The following is a 22196-nucleotide window of genomic DNA, read 5'->3' as shown; positions in this document are numbered from 1 at the left end:
TGTTTAAGGTATTGAAAAAGTTGGTTAAGGTTAGAATTCAGGAATAGGTGGATATGATACTCTATAGGGAATAGCATGACCTTGTAAAAAAATGGGGGAGGGGATCCTAGTAATTTAATTTCTTCAATTAAATAAGTTCAATTCAATTAGATAGTGGAATTGTATCAAAGAGAATATACAAATTGAACAGCGACAAACCATGGACTGAGACTTGTTGCACATTACTTGTCACCTGTCTATAGCTCTGTAAAGTTATGTATTTTTGAGTTAAAAAATGCAGTGTATGTATCACATGATAGAGCTGCACTACAAGAAATGATAAGCTAGGGATTTTAAGAGTATTGGTGGATACAGTTGAGGTTCAGAGGATGTATTACAAAAGTGAACAAAATGATTCAAAGGATCACTTGGATGTTAAGAAATGTTGATAATCAATGATAAGGATTGTTGATTATATTCCAGTTGTACTGGATGCAGCTGTGGGGATAAATTTGGAATTATCTTGAAGAAAAATGAAATCAGTCCAGACTATTTCTAGCTAATTTTAACTTTCTGTATGCAAACACTTAATTCTAATAAACAGGATCATGAGCAGTGTATAACTTATTTTATACCGAAAATTTATTAAAATAATGGTTATTTTATTGAAATCAATGAAATAGAAAGAAGTGTTGGACCGTCATGGTATCATATACACCCTATAAAGATACGTTCCAGGAAAACCACAATATCAATCATCTGTAGATTATGGCCTGTGAAACACAACACATATCTGCATTAAATATAACATATAAACCAATTATTTACATCTCTTCATCACCATTAGCTTATACTGCCAGTATTCAAATAATAACTGACATATAGCAATAACAGTTGATTTAGCAACATAGATTTACACCACAATACTAAAAATTTATCTTATTTGCATTTTTTGGCTAATGTGTTGTCTTGCATTTCCCTCTTTAATAGGATGAAAAAGGCAGTATTTTCAATTTATTTTCAGATATTTTCTGTTTTTACCTTATGTTTGCTTAAGATATTCATGGAATAAATGACAGACATTGGTACTGTGTATAGGAAGTTTATTTATAATAGTCTGAAATTGTTTGCATTTCAAATATGTGCCGTCCAAGGGATGTGCATCATTAAAATTTCTTTCCCTTTTAAATGTGGTAATTTGCTCTTGAGAATAATTGGATCTTTTATTTAAAGTAATTGGCAACTTAAAATTTGCATGAAGCTTTTTAATCTGCATAATTTCTTCACTAGTTATTCTCTCTCTTTCTCATAACTGACTCTTCAGTTAATGGATTTATCCAAAAAGAATTGTGCTATGTTATGCACCTTAGTTGTCACTTCTTGTTTGATTGGCAAGTTAGTGTTATGAATCGTGCTGAGTCACTAGTATTGCTTGCATAAGGATCTTCTGCATACCTTTACAGTTCTGATTTTACATAAAACTTGCATGAAAAATTTTTCATAATGGTTTTAAGATTTATGTACTTGCTGTGTACTACACTAAATCAAATACAAATTTACCTGCATGCCTTAAATGTATTTTGATGGTTAATAGTTCTTTTAAAAAAAAAATAAAAAAAAAGACATATTTGGAGCAGTGTGGTAAGTATATTGCATATTTTTGTTCATGAAATAAAGAATCCCTCCAAACACGAACTTAGTTATTAAAGATGCATAGTACAACATTGTAGTGCATTTTTGAAAGAAACAAAGTAGTTGGATATGCCATTCACTGAATAATGAAAAGAATTTGTTTCTTTTAATTATTCTATTAGTTGTCATTCTTTGAAACAGTTCTTCAAGGCATCTATTAAAAAGCCATCAGAGTACCTCTTAAGACTTTGAGAGCTACTTTCAACACTGCTTTTTAAATGTACAGTTGTCTTGCTGTGGATAAAGGCTCTTCTTTTCCATGGATGCTGCCACATTGAAAATATGGCTATATACATATCCATAACATTTATTGGTTCTGTACATATACTAGTCTTAAATGTTGATCTTACCATTCTGCAGTGGGATGAGAATAATCTAGTGAACTTCAGTGATACCAGAGCACAATCTTGTCCTATTTCTGATAAATAAGACCTCACTTGCTTCCTCCCTTTAGTTTTGATAATATTCATATTTACACCCCAGATCAGATCTCTTCCTAACATCTCTAACCTTTTTTTAGCACAAACACATCACATCCTTTGCCTCCAAGTTTTTTTTCCCAAGACAATACTGCTTGCCTTCCTAAAACATTGTAAATCCCAAGTCCATCCATCCTTTGAATACTGTTCACATTTAGGGTGATGCACTGCTATAAGAATGCTGATGTTTTTCAGAAGAGAGAATTCTGCTTAATAGATGATACCTCTCCTTTCATAGACTGTCTTTATCAGTTTCTCATAGTTTTTTGGTTTCTGCATTTTGTCTATCAGTATTTTCATAGATGCTGCTCTGTTGAACTGGTGTCTACCTTTCCTCCACTTTTCTCTAAACAGTTTAACTTTATCAGACTAGATTCTCTTTCTCATTTTCATTACATTTGTCTGCTTCTTTTCTTTGGAACAGCCTTCCCCATACTGTTTTCCCCAGTGGTCTATCTTTAGCTGTTTAAGAAACATATCAACAAATTCTGCTGCTGAATGCAGGAGCATTCACCTCCCCCCCCCCCCACACACACACACTATTGTGTGTGTATTGCAACCGCTTGTTTGTGGATTGATATATACATGTACATTAGTAGCCATGAGCTCAGCTATTGCTGATGGCTAAGTGTGGAGACTGGCTCCACACCATTTTTCAAAAAAAAAAAAAAGAATAATAATATATAGGGGCTGCTCTGCTTTTATATTTTCATTCTATCTTTCCCAATCATTTATCTTCCTGCTTGTTCCTAGTTTTTAATATACAGTCCCTTACAGATACACATCCATCCATCCTCCCGTGGTAGTGTGATCTTTTTGTTATTTTGTCTTTTTTGCTTTGTCTTATTGCTTGCTAATAATGGACTGCAATTTATTTCTTGTTGCTGTTGATGAAATTCACAAGATTGTTTAAGTTTTTCTTTTACAGTGATAGTTAGATCTGCACGTGATAGCTGATCAATGATAAATAGAATATTTAAAGAGAAATGTGGCACTTATTAAATTATTACTCAATGTGAAGGCATCCTGAATGATTATTAAATTTTTAAAACGAATCCAGCTGTTTATTAGTATAGTTACATAGTACACAAAAGTTATTTTAAATAGAAAAAGTCATTCATTTTTGTTAAATCCAACTGTTACATATGCTAGTGTTTTTCCATTGTTGCCAGATCGAAGAAAATTCTGAATAATTGTCAGAAAGAAAATGACTGACTAGTAAGCAATAAAATAGCTTTTATGGTTATTGTCATCTCTTTCTGTATTTATTTTGCAGTCTGTGAACTCAGTGCTGCAAGGGCAAATAAATGCAGTTATTCAAAGAAGATTGAATATCAGTTGAATCCAAAATTTAACATCTGTGTAATTGTTTTCACTTTGTGTCTTTGTGCTTCATATTCAAACTTTGAGTTTTAGAATTGTGTTTAGGTCGTGTTATGTATTGCATTTATGCATAAGATATCTTGGTAGTAATCAGCAAAGTGCTAGAATATTTCATGGGGAATTTGTTAAACTGTTACCATTTAAAAAGAAACTAGCAGCTTTAGAAGGCATATATGATAAAAATTTGGAAATGAGAAACAGAATTAGTTTTATTTAATAAAATTATTAAATTAAAAAGTTAACTCAAAATATATCTTCTGTTATTCCCTTTACATAAGGTTTGTGGCATTTAATTTTCTACCTCAGATTGGTGTAAATTATTATTAATTTATTATTACTTCCAAGGACTCATCACGATAGGGCACTCTACTCCACTACACCTCTTACGTCTTCTCTACTACTTAATCCTCCAACTAACTACACACAATTCAGCATCTCTACTACTTAATTCTCCAGCTATACACATCATCCACTTCCAACAGTAATATTATTTTTGTCTGTAAAATGTGTGTTCTCATGGACAATTTACCTGTATGCAGGATGAAAAACCCGAGTTTCAGGGAGAAAAAGTCCTGCTACTTCCATATTAGATCGGCTAACTCACCTTCAATTAAAAAAAAACTCATATAAAGATTCTTCTCATTGCGACGACAATTGAACTTGATTATTTTCCAATCTAAGGATGCAATGTCCCGAATTAAGAAAATAATGAAACAAAAAGTTATTTTCAAATTTCTCCCTGCTGGTATATTCAAACATGATGTTGAGGCTTTCATCATGGGTCTGTAATTCTCTTCATAATTCTTCAAATAATCTTTTTGAGAATGAACAATGGATATGTTTAAACATCTAAAAACTGGTTATCTTGATAATTAGTCTTTATCAGCAATTTTAGTTGTTTCACTCTTGTTTTTTATTTCTTCAATGAGCCTTGGAACTATTGTTTCTCATTATCTCATTACAGACCACAGTAGTGAGGAACTATATTTCTTTCCTTAAATTTTAGAAGAGTTGTATTTCATGGTTCTTTGATGTTTATACAGTGTTTACATTTGCTTACTTATATAGGCAGAAGAAAGAATCAGAGGTTATTATTGGCCCAGAGTTACCATCAAAGGATAAACATCACAAGTCTTCCCCCACAGATTCACGATCAAGACATCGGCAGCATTCCTCTTCACATTCCCCTTCAAGGAGTCCACGTCATGAGAGACTAAAATCAAAAGCAAAGTTAAAAGAACACAGAGAATATCGGAGGAGAGGAAAATACTACAAAGGTTCTTCCAGATCACCTTCTTCCTCCTCCTCATCATCCAGGTCAAGATCAAGATCATCAGTTCATAGATCACGCCATCGGCGCCACTATCCAAATCGTGCCAGATCATATTCATCATCAAGGTAAATTAGAAATGTTATTCTTTATGCTTTGAAAAAATTTGAAACTATTGCCATGCAATTCTTCTGTCATGTCATAAACATTATCCTTTAATAATTTCAGTATGCCTTTTAGCTATTACTGATCACTGTCGAATAGATAAATTTATTCCATCTGTATAATTCAAAAGAGCATTCATAATAGTGTGTGTGTATTTAGCATATCATTCTGTTTTCTTCTTTTACTTACTGATTTTAGATGTCTAACTCCTTGTACAACACTGCCTTTCATAGATAGAGCCTGTACTATTATGCATATCAATCACACACACACACACACACATTTATTACCATAGACAAATTTATGCCAGTCACATACACATATCTATTTATGATGGCATTAACTTTTGAATTGTGCAATTTCTAAGTGAATTCTTTGCCTTGGAGGCAGTATCAGAATGTGTTATGTTCTAGGATTATTTGAATCAGTGTTTGAGAATCGTAATGATGTGAGTGGACATTTAACATCTCTTTGGCATTTATAGAAAGCACCCATAATCTTCAGGTTTGTTTTTCTTTAATGAGTATAAATCCAGAAAATGTAATATTTTAAATTCATATCCTTTTAATCCTGGCATATGCTTTGTGTTTCCAAACTAGAAAGACATAACCAGTATATTGAACCAATAATTTCAGTGAGAGCTAGCTGATCAAATAGCTTTTTTTTCTGTGAAAGATTCATGGATAAAATTAAAGACACTGTTGGTCAGCTTATTCTCAAACCATTAAATTGCTTGTATAGGTTCTGTTCGTAAAGGAGCTATCTATTCTAATGTCATACATACTATTTGCTAATATTTTCACAAGATGATTTCATTTTTTTTTTATGATAGTTCCATGTGGGAAAGGTTGGTTAACCTATAGTACATATCATGGATGGACAGGAAGTTGAGAAGAAATGTGTTAACATTGGATTTGAAGATATTTGACTTGTAACATTTAGGAAGGCAGAACAGAGTAAAGGGAATGAACAAAGAAGAAACTTATTTTGTGAGTTAAGAATTGAACTATGAAGAGGTGCTGAGCTACTGCACTTAGAGAGTAGGAAAGAAGAATTGTTGGTGTCATTTCCATTGAACAGCAAATATCTTAAACAACGATAAATAAATATCTTATCAGAAATATATTAAACAATGTGCAGAAGCAACTGAAATTTTTATGTAACACAGTAGAGTAAATAATTATTAATCTATTTGTATTGAATCAAGGATTTTTAGAGAGCTCTTATTTTTTTATTTATTTTACTAGAAATAAGACAAGACTGGGTTTTTTGCAAGCATTGAAATTAACATGGCTTTCCTAATCCTACCAAAGAAATTCTTAGGAATACCTATGCATTTTCAAACCCAGAAATAGAGAAAAGTTAAGTGGAGTGATGAATCCCAGTTGCTGTTATTTCATGCAGACAGAGAGGAAAAAGAATGATAGCAGAACAAGAACTCAACATGCTTGGTCACAAGCCAGTCCTCAGCTGCAGATGACTTCATCATCTGTGGTAAATTTTGTTCTTTTCAAGTATTTCTTTAAATTTGCAAATAGGATGGATGAGGCAGACATTGAAAGCCCAAGTTGTGTTGTCTGTTGGGTTTCAAGAGCAGTGTGAACAGATGCATTGTCCTGCAAAAGCAACATGCCTCTGCTCAGTTTCCCATGGTGTTTTTCCTTCAGTGCTTCCTTCAATTAATTCAGAGCTGTTAAATAAACTGTTGCTGTAACAATTTCATCTTTATCTTGGTAAGGATTACAGATTACACCACTTATCCCAAAAAGTGGCAGGAACTTTCCCTGCTGACTTTTTGGTTTGGAACTTCTTTGGCCATGGTGTGTTTCCACTCCATTGACTGTTGTTTGGTCTCTGGGTTATAGTGCTGAAGCCATGTTTCATCAACAGTCGCAATATGAGTCAAAAAATTGCACCTGATTTCTCAAAATGATCCAAAACCTTTGAGCTGACAGGTTCTCTCTTTTGATCTGCATTCAAACATTTGGGGACCCACTTTGTTGAGAGATTTTGCTTGTCCAGATATTGGTGGTTAATGACCCAAACTTGTTCCTTGGATATTCCCAGAGTCTTTGCAATGTTTTTGGCTGGTATTCATCTATCATCAAGGATCATGGCATGCACTGCATCAATGTTTTCAGGTGTGATCGCTGTGGAAATTCTTCCTGACCTGGAGCATCTGTTGTCTCAGGATGCACAGTTTTAAACTTGGCCACCCATCTGGTAACTGTTGGATATGCTGAGGCACAGTCCCCTAAAGCCTCACACAAAGTTTGGTGAATCTGAGTTGTAGACTTTTTTTGCAGCATGAAAAACTTGATGACGGCCCGTACATCTGTATCTTCGAATTTTTTCAAAGCATCTGACATATATTCTTATGCATCCTAAAAGAAAAATTATTGTAATTTGATGAAACATAGGGGTTAAAGGATTTTAAGATATGTTCTTTCCTGTGGTTATATCAGTTGCTCTAATATCATTTTTGTTCTAGCTGTGTTTATCAGAATTTTTCATCCCCCCCCCCCTCTCATACAGTGTCCAAAATGGAGAAGTCAAGTTTTGGACAAACAGGGTTGGAGGCAACAAATCCAGGAGGTCAACACTTGATTTGAGCTGTAGAGCTATAAGAAGAAGAATACTATAAATCCTACAATATCTGACGTACTACAAACCATCTGTATAACTTGTCATACTAATGATGATCTAGTAGCTGCAACTCATGAGATGACTGGCTTTTATAATGCTCCTGCACAACAGGCAAATCAATGCTGGTGTGGGCAGAGATCAAGATGTTTATCCAGGCATGCAATAGCATGCTCAAATACCATTTAATTTGCTGTATTGCGCTTTGTATACTTTAATGCAGAGAATCAGACATAAACTAATAAGATTATACCATATATAGTAATCCCTCGATTAATGTGCCCCCGATTAGTGCATCGTTTTTTTTTTTTATACCCAAATTCGATTAGTGTGCCTATATACATCTTAAAAATAAATAGATTTTAAAAATTTTCTATCTATGCATTTTTGAGGCTAAATATTTTAAAAAATCACTCACTAGAATGAAATAATTTAGTTACCGATTTAAAATATTTTACAAAATTATTTTTAATGGCATACTACACTACTTCCATGTATACTATGTTCCAAATTTTTACCGCCAAAATTTATGTCGTCTGCTATAGTATACCCACAGATTCGAGACTCTTCAACACTTCTGCGCATGTCACAAAAAGGAGAATCCATTCCAATAATAGAGTAATCAATCCGTCTTCTGGGATGAGTTGTTTATTATTACACATCGGAATAACTTCTCTTTTATGATGATTGTAGTTTTTAAAGTGGTAACTATTTTGCTTGTATAACAGTTGGGAAATTTTATCTATAAAGCATGTGATTTCGCGTGTTGGCGACCAATTCGTACGTCCTTCATTTGTTTCTCCCCTTCAATGATAACGTCCAAGAGTTAACTAAATCTCATTCTGAAGAATTGAGTGATTCCGACATGCTAAATTTAGATGCACAGCAAGAAAATCCTAAAGAATATGAAGAAAATTTAACCACTGATAGTCGGCCAAAAGAGATTTCACAGAAACAATTTGAAAATATTTTTCGTGAAATAGAAGTTTTTAAGCAGCAATGCTTAGAGGCTGACCCTAATGAACAGAGAAGCAGTAAAATTTGCAGAAGAGTGGAAGAGGCAATAGGGCCATACCGTCGGTTGTATGAAAAAAAGAAACAAAATGCCCACCAAACTATATTAGCTCAATTCTTTTTTCTAGTAGCAAGGCTTAACAAAAATAATACACCACAGCAAGTTTAAATACGAAAGATTATTCAAGGAATCATCAGTAGCTCTAAAAAACGTTCCTAACCTCAACAAATTTGGGTGCATGAAACTACCCCAAATTTGGGAGACTTACATTATGAGAACTTCAGCCCAACTGCCAAGACAACCAAATTAGCCCACCAGAGGGCACGATTAGGACTTTAGGAATAATATTAATTCCTTGCTTTCTTCCTCATTTGCTTTTGTTAGTGCCTGCGTGCACATACCATACCTTTATGTTCCTGAAGATGGCAACATGACGTTGCCGAAACATTGAAAGTATTCATTAAAGTTACCTTTAATTAATATACTTTATATGCGTTGTTAATTCCGTAAACTAATTACCAGCTCAATTCTTTGTGTAGAATAATAAAATTTATATTCTGAATATGTTTTATTGTCTTTCAGCTTCATGGTTTTCCTTTACATAGGCATTGAGACATACCATCATTCTTTTATAAAAAAAAATAAGGTTCAAAAAAGAAATTTGAGGAAAGAATTATACTTTTTCCCATAGGTTATTATATTTGATTAGTGTGTTTTCGATTAATGCGCTTGTTTTAAAGAACGCATTAGGCGCACTAATCGAGGGATTGCTATAACTGATATTTTATTCTTAGACCTAGTTCATTCTTACACCAGAAAATGAATTAAAAATTATTCAAGTTATGTAGAAAGGTTACTCATTTTTAATTTTGTAGTATATTTAAGACAGTAATACTTTGCCTCTTTTTTTTTTTTTTTCTCTTGTTCTTAGATCAAGGTCCAGATCACATTCACGTTCCAAAAGGAGATCTAGGACAAAATCACGATCAAGATCTCAGTCACTGTCACGAACTCGTTCCAGTATGAATAATACAAAAGACCACAGTAAATCTAAATCCCCTCAATTACCTCCGCCACCTGTACGTTCATATTATAGACACAGTCTTTCGCGTTCCAGTAGTGCTATATCAGAAGATAGTGATGACGAGAAAGAAGATACATCTTCATCTAAGCCATCACCATCTCCTGTTGCAAGGTGAAATTTTTAATTGAAGCATTTAAAGTTTTCATCATACAGTCAGATTTCACTGTAGCAAATATTATAAGGAGCTCACTATGAGAGTTTACAAATGTTCTAGTAGAATTCCCATATAAACAGTTCTGCTTCACATAGAAATTTGTGATAGCAAACTTTCACTAAAGAGACTTTTGAAAGGATCATGTGGGTTACAGTTGAAAACTGACTATATAAAATATGAGAGGTTTCCGAAAAGTAAGGTTAACACATTTTTTTTCTTGAGGACGAACTTCCTCATCTGTAGTGAAATACCTTCTGGAAAGGTGTTTCTTGAGGGGGGGGTGAACAAATGGAAGTCTGAGGGTACTAAGTCTGGGGGGGGTGACAGAGTTTCCCAATGATTACAGCACAAACATGAGTGGTGTGTGGAATAGCATTGTTATTCACCAAAATCACGCTGCTTCTCAGGCATCCTGGTTGCTTGCATCAATTGTTGGATTTCAGTTTGTCCAACGTTGCACAGTAAAGCTCTGCATTGATTGTTCCTCCCTTTGGCAAGAAATTCACCAACTTTGAATGCCTTAGCAATCCTAGAACACTGGCCATGACTTTTTGGACAGGAGATTGTGGATGTTTCCAGGTTGCAGAGTCTTGTTTGCTCTCCTGGGTAAAGTGATTAACCTACGTTTCGTCTCTGTGACTAGGTGAGTGAGAAAATCTTTGACTTTTTTTGCTGTATCACAACAAATTCTCCAGTTCTATGTGCATTGCCTTCTGCTCCTCTGACAGTTGTTGGGGCACCGAGCAGGAGCACACCTTTCAAAAGCCAAGGACATCATGAACAATTTCATAAACAGTGGACTTAAGTTCACATCTTGTGCAATTTCATGCAGTTTCACATGCTGGTCTTCAAGAACAATGCCCTTAATACCACAAAATGTTGTCTTCTGTCTTGCTCGATTGAAGGCCTGTCTGCCTGATTGATGTTTATCTTCAGTGTCACCATGGCTTGCTGAACACCAAAAAACACACCTGCTTCTTTGACATCACCTTTTCTCCACACACACACACACACACACACACACACACACACACAGCAACCAGTTCACAGTGAATGTCACTTGATGAAACCCCCTTTTGCTTGCAAAAAAACAAATAACTTTATGGACACTGTTTTGGACACACTGCAATGGCAGTCTATCTATCCATCGTGTTTTATCTCATTCCCTTTCACCATTATTAAGAGAAAAAAAATGTGTTACCTTACTTTACAGAAACCCCTCATATTTAAACATTATAATTTTTGAATATAAATATTAATTTTTGAATAGATGAATTGCAAAAGAAGCATAAGAATATTTACATTTTTTTTTAAAAATATTTTTATATTTTAAAATTTTAATAATTTTTCTGAATTTTTTTTCTGGAAGTATAAATAAAAGGTATGCTCTGTTTATAATTTTATCATAACTACCACTTTTCAGATTTTAGAAAACACTTATGTGACAATAAAGTGTTTAGCACAATTTTATTTAAAAATAACTAAACAAAAGTCACAAATAGAATTTCGACTTGCAGATAAATATGAATGGGACTATGTAATTACGAATGAAGACAGAATTTCACAAAAGGAATCAAAGATGATAGAGTGAATATGAAAAATGAACAGAGATAGTTTAGAAATTCCCCTAGAATTCCAGGTCACTGGAACATTTGTAAATCTGTGTTAGGAAATATTTAAGAGGAATGCAGCTATTAGAAGTTTAAGATGTTAAAAGGCAACTGCAGTTGGTGATATTTGACATCATCATTTTCTGATACACATCCACTTAATGTGTGTGTACAGACTACTATGATAGTGTGACGTAATTAAGTTTAGTTTATTACTTCCTTTCTATCAAAATGTTTTTTCCAAATTAATATTATTTGTCAGCTTTCCATTATTGTCAAATCTTACATTTTGGTTTGCCTGTTTTTTCTTCTGCTATCACATACCTATTTTGCAAACTCTTCATTTCCTGTTCTACTTAGATTGACTGTATGCACACATTTATGACATTTAATGATATTAGGTTCCTTTATTTTATTCTTAATTGGTTTTGCCATTTCCATCTGTTCACTATCTTAATTTTTCTCAAAATTCTCATATATATGTGGTTTGCAACCTTAGATTAGCTACTTTATTTCCAACCCAGTTTTCGTCTCCATAAGTTAAAATTAATTTAATCACTCTCTTGTATGCTTCTGGAAGTTCTGTGTTTTGACTAATTGCTTTTATTTTTATCCAGTATAAATCTATTCGGCCGGCTTCCCACCATAATAGTTTTGATGGTTCTGTTATCTATCATATTTAATTTGCATTATGAAACAAGGTGAAATAAATATCAAAAACATAAATATGTCTTTCATAAATATTTATGAAAGAGATATTTATGTTGCAGATTTTCATAACATTTGTTACAGCAGAGTACTAATGTCTTGTAGTTGATTTATTTAAAGGTATAATGTCATTAGCATAAAGTAAAGAGCAGAGTTTAATATTTCTGATTTTGATAGCAAGTTTAATGTCATTTGCTTTTAACAGTATGATCCAAATAAATGAATAATAGTGAAGACAGTACACCCTTATCTTATGCAGATTTTATTTCCTCTTCCAATTTCTAATTGTTAATTTAGAACTTAAATGTAGGCTGTATATGGCTCTATCTTTTTCCATTTACACCATACAATTGTAGCATTTTGAACAGCTTTTTTCTTAGCACCTCATGTGCCTTTTCTGGATCCACAAAAATTAAATATAGCTCATTGTTATATTCTCATGATTTCCCAAATATTTGTCATCATCATCATCATCAAATTCCTGCCATGTACCCTCAAGGGGTGTACAGGATATGACAGTACTACATGAAAAAATTACATCATTACTAACTTCCTATCTACAATTTTCCTCCAAATCAGTCTGTTACTTGTCAAGACTCCAACATTATGAGATCTTATATTTCTATAGTCTAAGGCACTTTGTACCGTATCAATCCACCTATATCTTGGTCTTCCTCTGGGTCGTTTTGCTGCCAACCTGGCAGAGAACACTTGTTTTGCTAATCTTTCTTTGCCCATTCTGTTTAAGTGACCATACCACCTGAGATTAGCTCTGCTAACACATTCCTGGATGCTGACAATGTCAAGTTCTTTCCTAATATCATCGTTTTTAATATGATATTGCCATTGATGCCATCTGTTCACATCTATAATCTTTCTCAGGACTCTCATATCTGCAGTCACTAGTCTTTGGTCAAGTGTTTTACTTCTGACATAGCCCTCAGATCCATAAATTAAAACTGGTTTGAACACTGTCTTGTGTACAGCTAATTTAGTGTTCCGACTAATTTCTCTCTTATTCCATATGAATTTATTCAATTGACTTCCCACCATACCAGCTTTGCTGATTCTGTTGTCTATTTCTATATTTAATTTCCCATCTTCAGTAAAAATTGTGCCTAAGTAGCTGAAATGTTTTACTTGTTCCACAGGTTCTCCATTCACAACACAGTTGACATTTTCAAGGATTCTGCCTATTTTCATTGTCTTTGTCTTTTTATTGCTGACCTTCATACCATATCTATTAAACAGCTATTCAATTTAGTCAGAGAATCTTGCAGACTTGTAGCGGATTTATTTAGAAGTATAACATCATCCGCATAAAGCAAAGAGCTGACATTAACATCTCCAATTTTGATATCAGGTTTAATACCACATTCCTTCATAATGTGATCCATATAGATAATGAATAACAGAGGGGATAATGTACATCCTTGTCGCACACCAGATTTAACATTAAACCATCTTCCTGTACTTCCTTCAATTCTAACTGCTGACTTACAACTCAAATAAAGACTAAGTATTGCTTGATATAATGCCCCATTGACACCATATGCAGCGTATTGAATAGCTTCTCTCTTGGCACCTTGTCATATGCCTTTTCCAAATCGACAAAACTTAAATAGAGATCTTTGTTATATTCCCATGCTTTCTCGACTATTTGTCGTAAAGTGAAGATCTGATCCTGACAACCTCTATTTGGCCTGAATCCAGCTTGTTCTTCACCAAGCTTTTCTTCCACAATTCTTCTCAACCATTTCTCAAGTATACTTGCATAGATCTTGCCAGGAACACTCATTAGGGAAATACCTCTGTAATTCTCACATTCAGTTTTATTTCCCTTTTTATATATGGGTACTATGAGAGCTCTACTCCAATCATCGGGAATTCGTCCCTCTGTCCAGGCTTTCTGAACTATGAAGTGCAGCCACTGTAAGACTCTTATACCACCATACTTCAGCATTTCTGGTCGAATATCATCTACTCCTGCTGCCTTTCCACATTTCAAGCCTTTGATGGCTTTTTCTACTTCAAGTATGGATATGTACAAATATGGATATCCTGACTGCATGCCTGGTCAGTGTTTTTTATCACTGTGCTGTCATCACTACTTGTTTCATTTAGCAGTTTTTCAAAGTAATTACTCCATACTTCAAGGATATCTTTTTCTCCCGTTTTCATGTCACCTTTATCATCTCTAATTCCTTTTACAGCACTCTTTCCTCCATTCCTAAGCTTCTTCAACAACCTCCAGAATATTTTGCCACCTTCTTGATATTTATTTTCTATATTCTTGCCAAAGTCCTCCCATGACTTTTGTTTAGCTAGTTTTACACACTGTTTAGCTTCCTTACATTTATCTCTGTATTCTGTAAGAGTAAAAGCTGACTTATTTGCCAGGAACTTTTGATATGCTTTCTTCTTTTCCTTCACTGCCTCTTTAACTTTCTGTGTCCACCATGTAGTTCTAATTTTTCTATCCTTGCAGACAACTTCACCACATGCCCCTCTCTAGCTGAATCAATCAGAGCTTTCTTCAAGGCTTGCCACTGAATCTCCAAGGTTTGATTCCTGTTCTCAAACTCTTTCATTTTCTTTTCAATAATCTTTCTGTATTTTAGTCTACAGTTCACATCTGAGAGCTGCTCAACTTTTATTCGCTTTAAAACTTTCTTACATGTTATTCTTTTCAATATGAAATTCAATTTTATCCTGCTCAAGACTAAATAGTGATCACTTCCAATTTCAAATCCTCTGTACACTCTGGTGTCCTGTACCAGGAGAAAACATCACTATCAACAATAACATAGTCAATGAGACTTTTCTTATTCCTAGCCTCTTCTCTCCATGTGAATTTGTGCACATTTTATGTTGGAACATGGTGTTAGTAATAACCAGTCCATGTCCTGAGCAGAAATCCAACAGATATTTGCCATTATTATTAACTTTGCTCTTTTCTCCAAATTTTCCCAAAATATTTTTGTATGTCTCACAATCATTTCCTACTCTGCTATTTAGATCCCCAACAAGGACCAACTTTTCCTTTTTCATTGTGTCAGTTGCTTTTCTAAAGCCTCAAAAAAATTCCTCCACTTCTACCTTAGTAGAACCTTCTGTGGGACCATAAGCACAAATAAGTCTCATTGTCCAGTTTCCCCATTCTCATATTTGCCCACATTACTCTACTTGAGACTGACTGCCATTCGAGAAGATTAGCCTTGTATTTTGTGTTGAATACTATGGCTACTCCTTCTTTCATAAACTTATCAGAAACCTTTCATAAATATTTGTCATAAACTGAAAATCTTGTTCTGCCCATTCCTATTTGGCTTGAATGCAGCTTGTTTAATCTCCATATTTCTCCAACAAATTTTTCTTAGCATCTCAACTATATGCTTGCACAAATCTAATTGGATTAATCAGTACAGTATTTCCTCTGGAAACCTCACTCTTCTGGCCAGGCTTTCTGAATAATTCAGTGTAACCACGTATTGATCATTCAAATTAAATTATATGTGATCAAATGTCATCTACTGTACATTTCAGGTTTCTAGTAAGTTTTTTTTTCACTGCTCTTTCACTATCTTATTTAATAATTTTTCATAGTAATTACTCCAAACCTCCAGAGTATCCTGATGACTAATTTTTATTCACTTTTATCATCTATGATTGATAAAAGTAAATCCTCCATTTCTAAGTTTTTTCAGTAGCCTCCAGAACTTTGCCGACTTCATGATATTATCTTCTGCATTTTCTTTTTAACCCATGACTTTTGTTTATACATCTGCCAACTTACTTGCTGGAATTTTCAGGAATTTTTTTTTTTCTCTTTTTTCTATGGATGCCTTTAGAACATGAGGACTTAATAAGTTAATTTTTTCTGTCATTGCAAAGAACTTCACTATACTGAAAATCACTCTGCTTTTTTCAAATTCTGTCAGCGGGTCTGTAAGGCAGCTTGGTTCTTGTCTTCCAACTTCTTGCTAAAGTCAGAAATAAGTACTATTGTTGAATAAAAATGAAGTTTTACAGCCAAAGGTGAATTAGCTGGTCTCATAAAGAAGTGGAATGGTTTTTACTTCCATATAACATTTTTGCACTAGACACTTATCTGGGTGTTAGTTTAGAGTAGTCTGGGGAAAGAGAACTTAGAATTGCACTGGTAGTCATCTAGCCATGACCTGTATTAGAGGATTGAATATTGTAAATCTCATCTTGAAGGAGAAAAAAAATATCTACAACCTGGATAAATTAAAAACCAGAATTTTGACTAGCTAACTAATTGAAGGTACTCATCATTCTATGACTACTTTGACATCTCTCCTTAAAGAACTTTATTGGTTACTTTCTTTTCCTTGTGCCAGCCTGATTGGTTGAGTGGTTATTGTATCTGCTCTCCAGCCATAAAGCTGTGGGTTTGAATCCTGCTGTGGGCATGGATGTTTGTGATTGTCTGTGGAAATACTAGTGGTGGATGGTAGATGTAGGCATTGGTGGATTGAGTGGTGGAGTAGAGAACTGTAGAGTAGGTGGCCTCCCTCGATGAGTCTGTGAACTCCCTGCAGGTGTCACGCAATAATAATAATAATAAAGTTTTTTTTAAAAAAACTCTGTGTACAATACATTGTATCATTAATGACTGTGATCTCATAATATGAGGTTAGTATTTTCTATTAAGTGCACAGCAGTTACCTTAAAATTCTGTAAAAACAATTTGCATTTTTAGGAAATCAAATGACGTTTTTTCACTAATAATTTCTGCTTGCTGTGTACATTATCTCATTAGTTTTTAGTAATATTTTCTAAACTTAATTGAATTAAAACGACAATGATTAGACTAGTGTTACCATATAAAATCTCTAAAATTAATAATGTCCATTTTATTTAGGGATGACTTATTGTAAATCCTCATATAAAAGTGAAAGGAGTCCACAAATCTAGCAAAAAATCTGTTTGTTCTTTCTTCCCTTCCCCAGTTTTAGAATTAAGATTTAACTCTTTCATCAGGAATTCAGTAATCATTCCTCATTTCTGAAAAAAAAAAAAAAAAAAAGGAAAACATAAATATCTCTTTCAAGGAAATTGCTTGTGAGAAGATATGACATCCCATCCAATTTGCCAACAATTTTATCCTCTTCCTAACCAGCTCCCCTTCCAAGTATACTGTGGATGTAGAACTTCATTTGAAGTCTCATCAGTGGAGTTATTGGGAGCTACCTTTTTATATCTGATCCATACACAAAAGACCACAAGACCAATATGCACATTAGTTCTGTGTGTGAGCAAGAGGAAAAGAAGAAAGGAGGAATCTGTTCATATTTTGTTTGAACAGCTGAAGGTCATGTTCTTTGGGGAAGGGGCAGAGTGGGTAGACTGTTCCAAATAACAGAAGTAGATGAAATGAAAGAGGAAGCAGTGAAGTTTGGTCAGTGAGTTTCAAGATGGACTCACAGGGATCAAAGCATTCATTCCTGTGAGGATGATTTCTGGTGAAACTGGAGAAGGGAAGCCAATATGAGTTGTGGATACTGAAATCCCCAAGAAGGATGCCTCACTATGGGGTATTTTGACTGTAGAAAGTCGAGCTTTAAAGGGATAGTTGAAGAGGTTAGAGTGGTTAATAGAGTTTGGAGAGAGAGAGAGCATATGAAAAGGACAGGTTGATTTGGTAGGGAAATTTTGAGCCAAAGCAGAACAAACAGATGGCAGAAGTGATATCTACCATATACATGTTGCAAAATGGTAATCACCTTAGTGCTCCGGATTAAGATAGATGTAACATTTTGTCCTCACTGGAATGTATTAGGCTTGACAAGCGATTATATTCTTGTTTTCATCAGATGTAAGAAAACAAAAGTCTCCATATGAAATAAGGATAAAAATGAAAATATAATTTCTTAAGTATAATATCTCTGTCTGAATGTATAGGTGACATCTTAGGAATTTGTCTGTAAGACATTGTTCCAGAGGTTAGGCACTTCTCAATGAAACCTCTCTAAAAGGAACTGGTATTTTACCATAACAGATGTGCTACTCTAAAATGAAGAGTCTGACACATACAAAAATATTTTTTCTGTGTTGCTTATCCATTCCAGCAATGGTATAGTCTAAGCTAGGGATGATCAACCCTGACACATGCACCAAAAGTGGCACATTAAACCCCGAAGATAATAATAAAAAAGTAAGCCTATTTATGCAAAAAGTATTAACCAAAAACTAATTTGTAGAAAAAAAAGCTAAAACTTAATAATAAAATTATTATTTTTAGCAGTTTTTATTGTTTCATTAACATCTTTTGCATATTCACTTATTTGATCCTGAGATGCCAAGTGTTAGCAACAGCATTGCCTCGCAGATTTTTGTCAGTCAGATAAACCATTTTCACTTTATGAACAAAAAATTATTGAAGATGCCTAGTAACATACAAATGGGACTTATTGACTTGAAAACAAATCATTATTGGACATAAAATTTGAGTTTCTCCCAGTCCCAAATGCTTCCAACATGATTAATTTCTGGCAACCATTACCCTGTGAGCATTTTCCAGAATTAAGAAAATTTGCACAGAGTTATATCTGTCATTTTGAAATGATGTGCAGATGTAAACAAGCATTTTCAGCCATGAAATTGATTAAAAACAAAATGAGGTTACCATTGAATGATTCAAATTTGAAGAATTTACTTCTACTCTCAGTAACTAATTTAACTCCAAACATTAAAAGCTTGGTGAAATCAAAACAGACTCAAAAATCTCAGTAAGGTAATTAATTTTTAGCATGTTTTTATATTAAATCAATTTCTCATGTCTATATTAACTTATTTTTCTGGGAGTTTTTAAAAGGTGCAAGAGTTGTATGGCACATCTGAAATCATACTTGAAAAAATTTGTGCATGGAACACAAAAGGTTGGCCACCCCTGGTTTAAGCTATTGTGCAGTCACATTGTTTTCTGTTTTGTGTCTTTTTGCTTACACACACACTATAAATGTTTTTATAGCATTAATTTTCTGAGGATTCTTATCATATTGCTGGCAAAATATTGAAGGTACGCTGCTTTCAATAAATTAAGAAACAAAGAGAAAAATCAAGATTTCACTTGAGGGAAAAGGGAAAACACATCTGAAAGTCAAGTACATTGTATAAAAAGTGACACTGAGTCTGGTTATCATATGCAAATAAGCCATGACATAAAAGCAAGAATTTTGGAGTGATTTTCCATTTCATGTCTGGAGTGAGAACAAAATATTTCACAATAGCAAAATTATTAGATATGGTGCAAGACATTTAACTGAAATTATGATGGCAAGCCGTCATAAGACAGAGGCCAGCCAAAGTCAGATTGATGTAGCCAGATGGTTGCTTCTTTCTGTGATTTACAAACTGGAACTAATTCCAACAGTTACAAACAGCATCCCAGAAATTCGGTGAAGGAAGGCCACAGGCTACAACAACCACAGTGGGTAACCGATATCTCTGATTAGTACTTCTGTAAACAGAAGTACTATGCTGAATCAGCTGTGATCTGACCTCATGTCAGCTACCAGAACATTGGTATCTGCTTCCACTGTGCATAGAGTTCATGAAGGTGGTCTGTGTGCCTAAGCAACTCATAGTTCTCTCCTGTTCCATGCTCCTGTCCCTATGCCACAGGAAAGAACATTTGAAATGAGTCAATTGGTTACAGACGATTCCTGATTTGCTCTACAAAGTGATCCTAGGCATGCCCTGAACTGGAGAGAAAACAAGAAATATGTTATCATCCCTGTAATATCCATGAAAGGGACACTTATGATGGAGGTCAGGTGATGGTTTGGGGAAACATCTTGTTAGGTGGATATACTGCCTTGTATATGCTTCCAAATGGAAACATGAATGCTGCAACTTATAGAGATGAGGTCTTGGATCTTTATCTTCATTCACATGCAGGTGCGATAGGGGGCAACATTTAACCTACAAGACGATAATGCTTGTCCTCATCAAGCAAAACTCATGAACCAATATATTCAAGAAGAGACTTTTGTACATATGGGCTGGCCAGCCATCTTGACATTAATTCTGTTGAGCATGTCTGCGATACTCACTCTAGATTGATGTCTTGTTGCCCTCTCAACCCTTCCGAACCCAAAACATTGAGGGATTTAGGTGAGTTTTCAGGAGCAATGGTTATTATCAACTGAACACAATTATAAACAGTATTGTGAACATTGTATTGCTGCAAGGGGATGACTACATTCTTATTATGGAACTTGGATACATGTTTTTTTTTTTTTTTTTTTCACTAGAGGTCAGGCCAACAATTGTTGTAATGGTTGGTCAGTAACTTTAACAAACCAGATTGTAGTGTAGCTTGTTCTCTGTATATAGTTCATATGCTCCAGAAGATGACCTTGATATAAAGGTCAAAACGTCGAATGTACAGTTTAGTTATATTAAACTAAAGTTTTACTAAAACACGGTAGTTGTCTCCATAATTTTCAAAAATGTACTCGGATCACTGTGCAAGCCTAAAAGAAAGGAATGGAACTTAGATAATTTGATTTTGATCTCTTGTTTCTGATGATTGTCTTAGAGTACCCATTTGTTACTGAATAAACTATTTATTTACAATTTTTATGAGTGTTTCTTTCATCTTATATCATATTGCTTTTCACCAAATTGCATTAAAATTTATCATGCAGTTTTTGAGTTAGTGTGATTTTTCTCACTATTCCTTAATTCATGGAAACCAATGTAATTTTATTATATTTTTTCTTATTGTACATGTTTTTTAATCCATAAATTTTAATTCGGCAACTAACATCTTACTCTCCAGTTTTTAGTTCATTGCAGTTTTAAATAATTTGTTTGTAAAATGAACTACTAAAAGCAATCTTACTTTCCTTGTTCTCTTTAAGATTTAGTCAAGTTTAGTGTGATGCAGGAATATCAGAATATAAGTAGATGTAGCTATTGTATATTCATCATTGTAATTGTTTTTATATTTCTGTATATTTGTTTCAGGCCTCAGCCCGTAACTGGTAAAGCTGGTCCTGCTACTAAAGTCAGTAAGAACTTCTTTAGCTTTTCACTATCATATCTGAATGTAGTCTTATTTGAGTAAGAAATCTTATCCTTAATGTTTACTTTATAAGCCCAATCTTAGTTTTACTTTAGGATTTTTTTTTTTTTTTTCAGAAGTGGCAAAAATTTTGTTATTTCTCAAATCTTCATTCTTAGATGCTGTTTTTCCCACTGAAATATTACTGCATATTTTGGTCTGTTTTGTATGGTAATTGTCTTTCTCTATTTTTTTATTTAAGTTCATAAGGTTTCTCCACAGAAGTTGGTTTTATTTCTTTCATAAGAACAAGTTACTTTAAGTGTTCTTAACTTGTGAAATTTTCAAAGCAAAAAAGCTGTGCTCAGCAAATTATGGAAATGTTTTTTGTAAAACATTTGATATCATTTTATTTATGAGTTAAGAACTATTTTAAATTTATATATTATAAATTTAAAATATTTCACTCTTCTTCCAAATCAGAGTTATTTCATTAGTATCATCAAGTATCATGCTCCTCAAAAGTATAGATCCTCGTTTATGTGATTGGTGTTCTTTACTGTCTTTCATTAGAAAGTGTTGGAAAATAAGGGTGAAGAAGATAGCTGGTTAAGAAAAAGTTGATTTGCTAAGTATTTGTTCTCCTCCGCCAATCCAAATTCAATGAAGTAAGGAATTATCCAATTCTGGAACTGTATTTCTTTGATAATAATCAGTAATATATTAAATACATTTTGTAATGCACTGTTTAAATTACAGTTTTCTATCAATTCTTGTTTGATGTTGTTGTAACTGAAAACCTTTAAGAAATCATTCATCTTTATCATCAAATTATTGTAAAAAATAATTAAAAAGGTTTCCTTCTAAATCATTTAAAAGCACTGATAATTGAATGGTATCAAATTTCTGACTCATTATGTGCTCCTTATCTGATCTGATGCAGTGTTTTTGCAGTTCAACCTCTAGGCCAGTTCTTC

At 33.8% G+C, this 22196-nt stretch overlaps 1 protein-coding gene across 2 annotated transcripts in view; it reads left to right on the top strand.

Annotated features, from left to right (window-relative positions):
- LOC150102225 (uncharacterized) overlaps window positions 1–22196 on the top strand; it is a 274606-nt gene that overhangs the window by 168803 nt on the left and 83607 nt on the right. For both annotated transcript variants that reach the window (XM_090399744.1, XM_090399743.1), the window contains exons 13-15: window positions 4602–4931; window positions 9558–9821; window positions 21183–21222. In XM_090399744.1, coding sequence (XP_090255870.1) covers window positions 4602–4931; window positions 9558–9821; window positions 21183–21222 — 634 coding nt within the window. The remainder of the gene's footprint in view (window positions 1–4601; window positions 4932–9557; window positions 9822–21182; window positions 21223–22196) is intronic.

Source organism: Typopeltis vanoorti, chromosome 10 (genome assembly GCF_054136105.1).
Source record: "Typopeltis vanoorti isolate ZY-2024b chromosome 10, IOZ_Tvanoo_1.0, whole genome shotgun sequence".
Lineage (NCBI taxonomy): Eukaryota > Metazoa > Arthropoda > Arachnida > Uropygi > Thelyphonidae > Typopeltis > Typopeltis vanoorti.
This window is presented reverse-complemented; position numbering and strand designations above follow the sequence as displayed.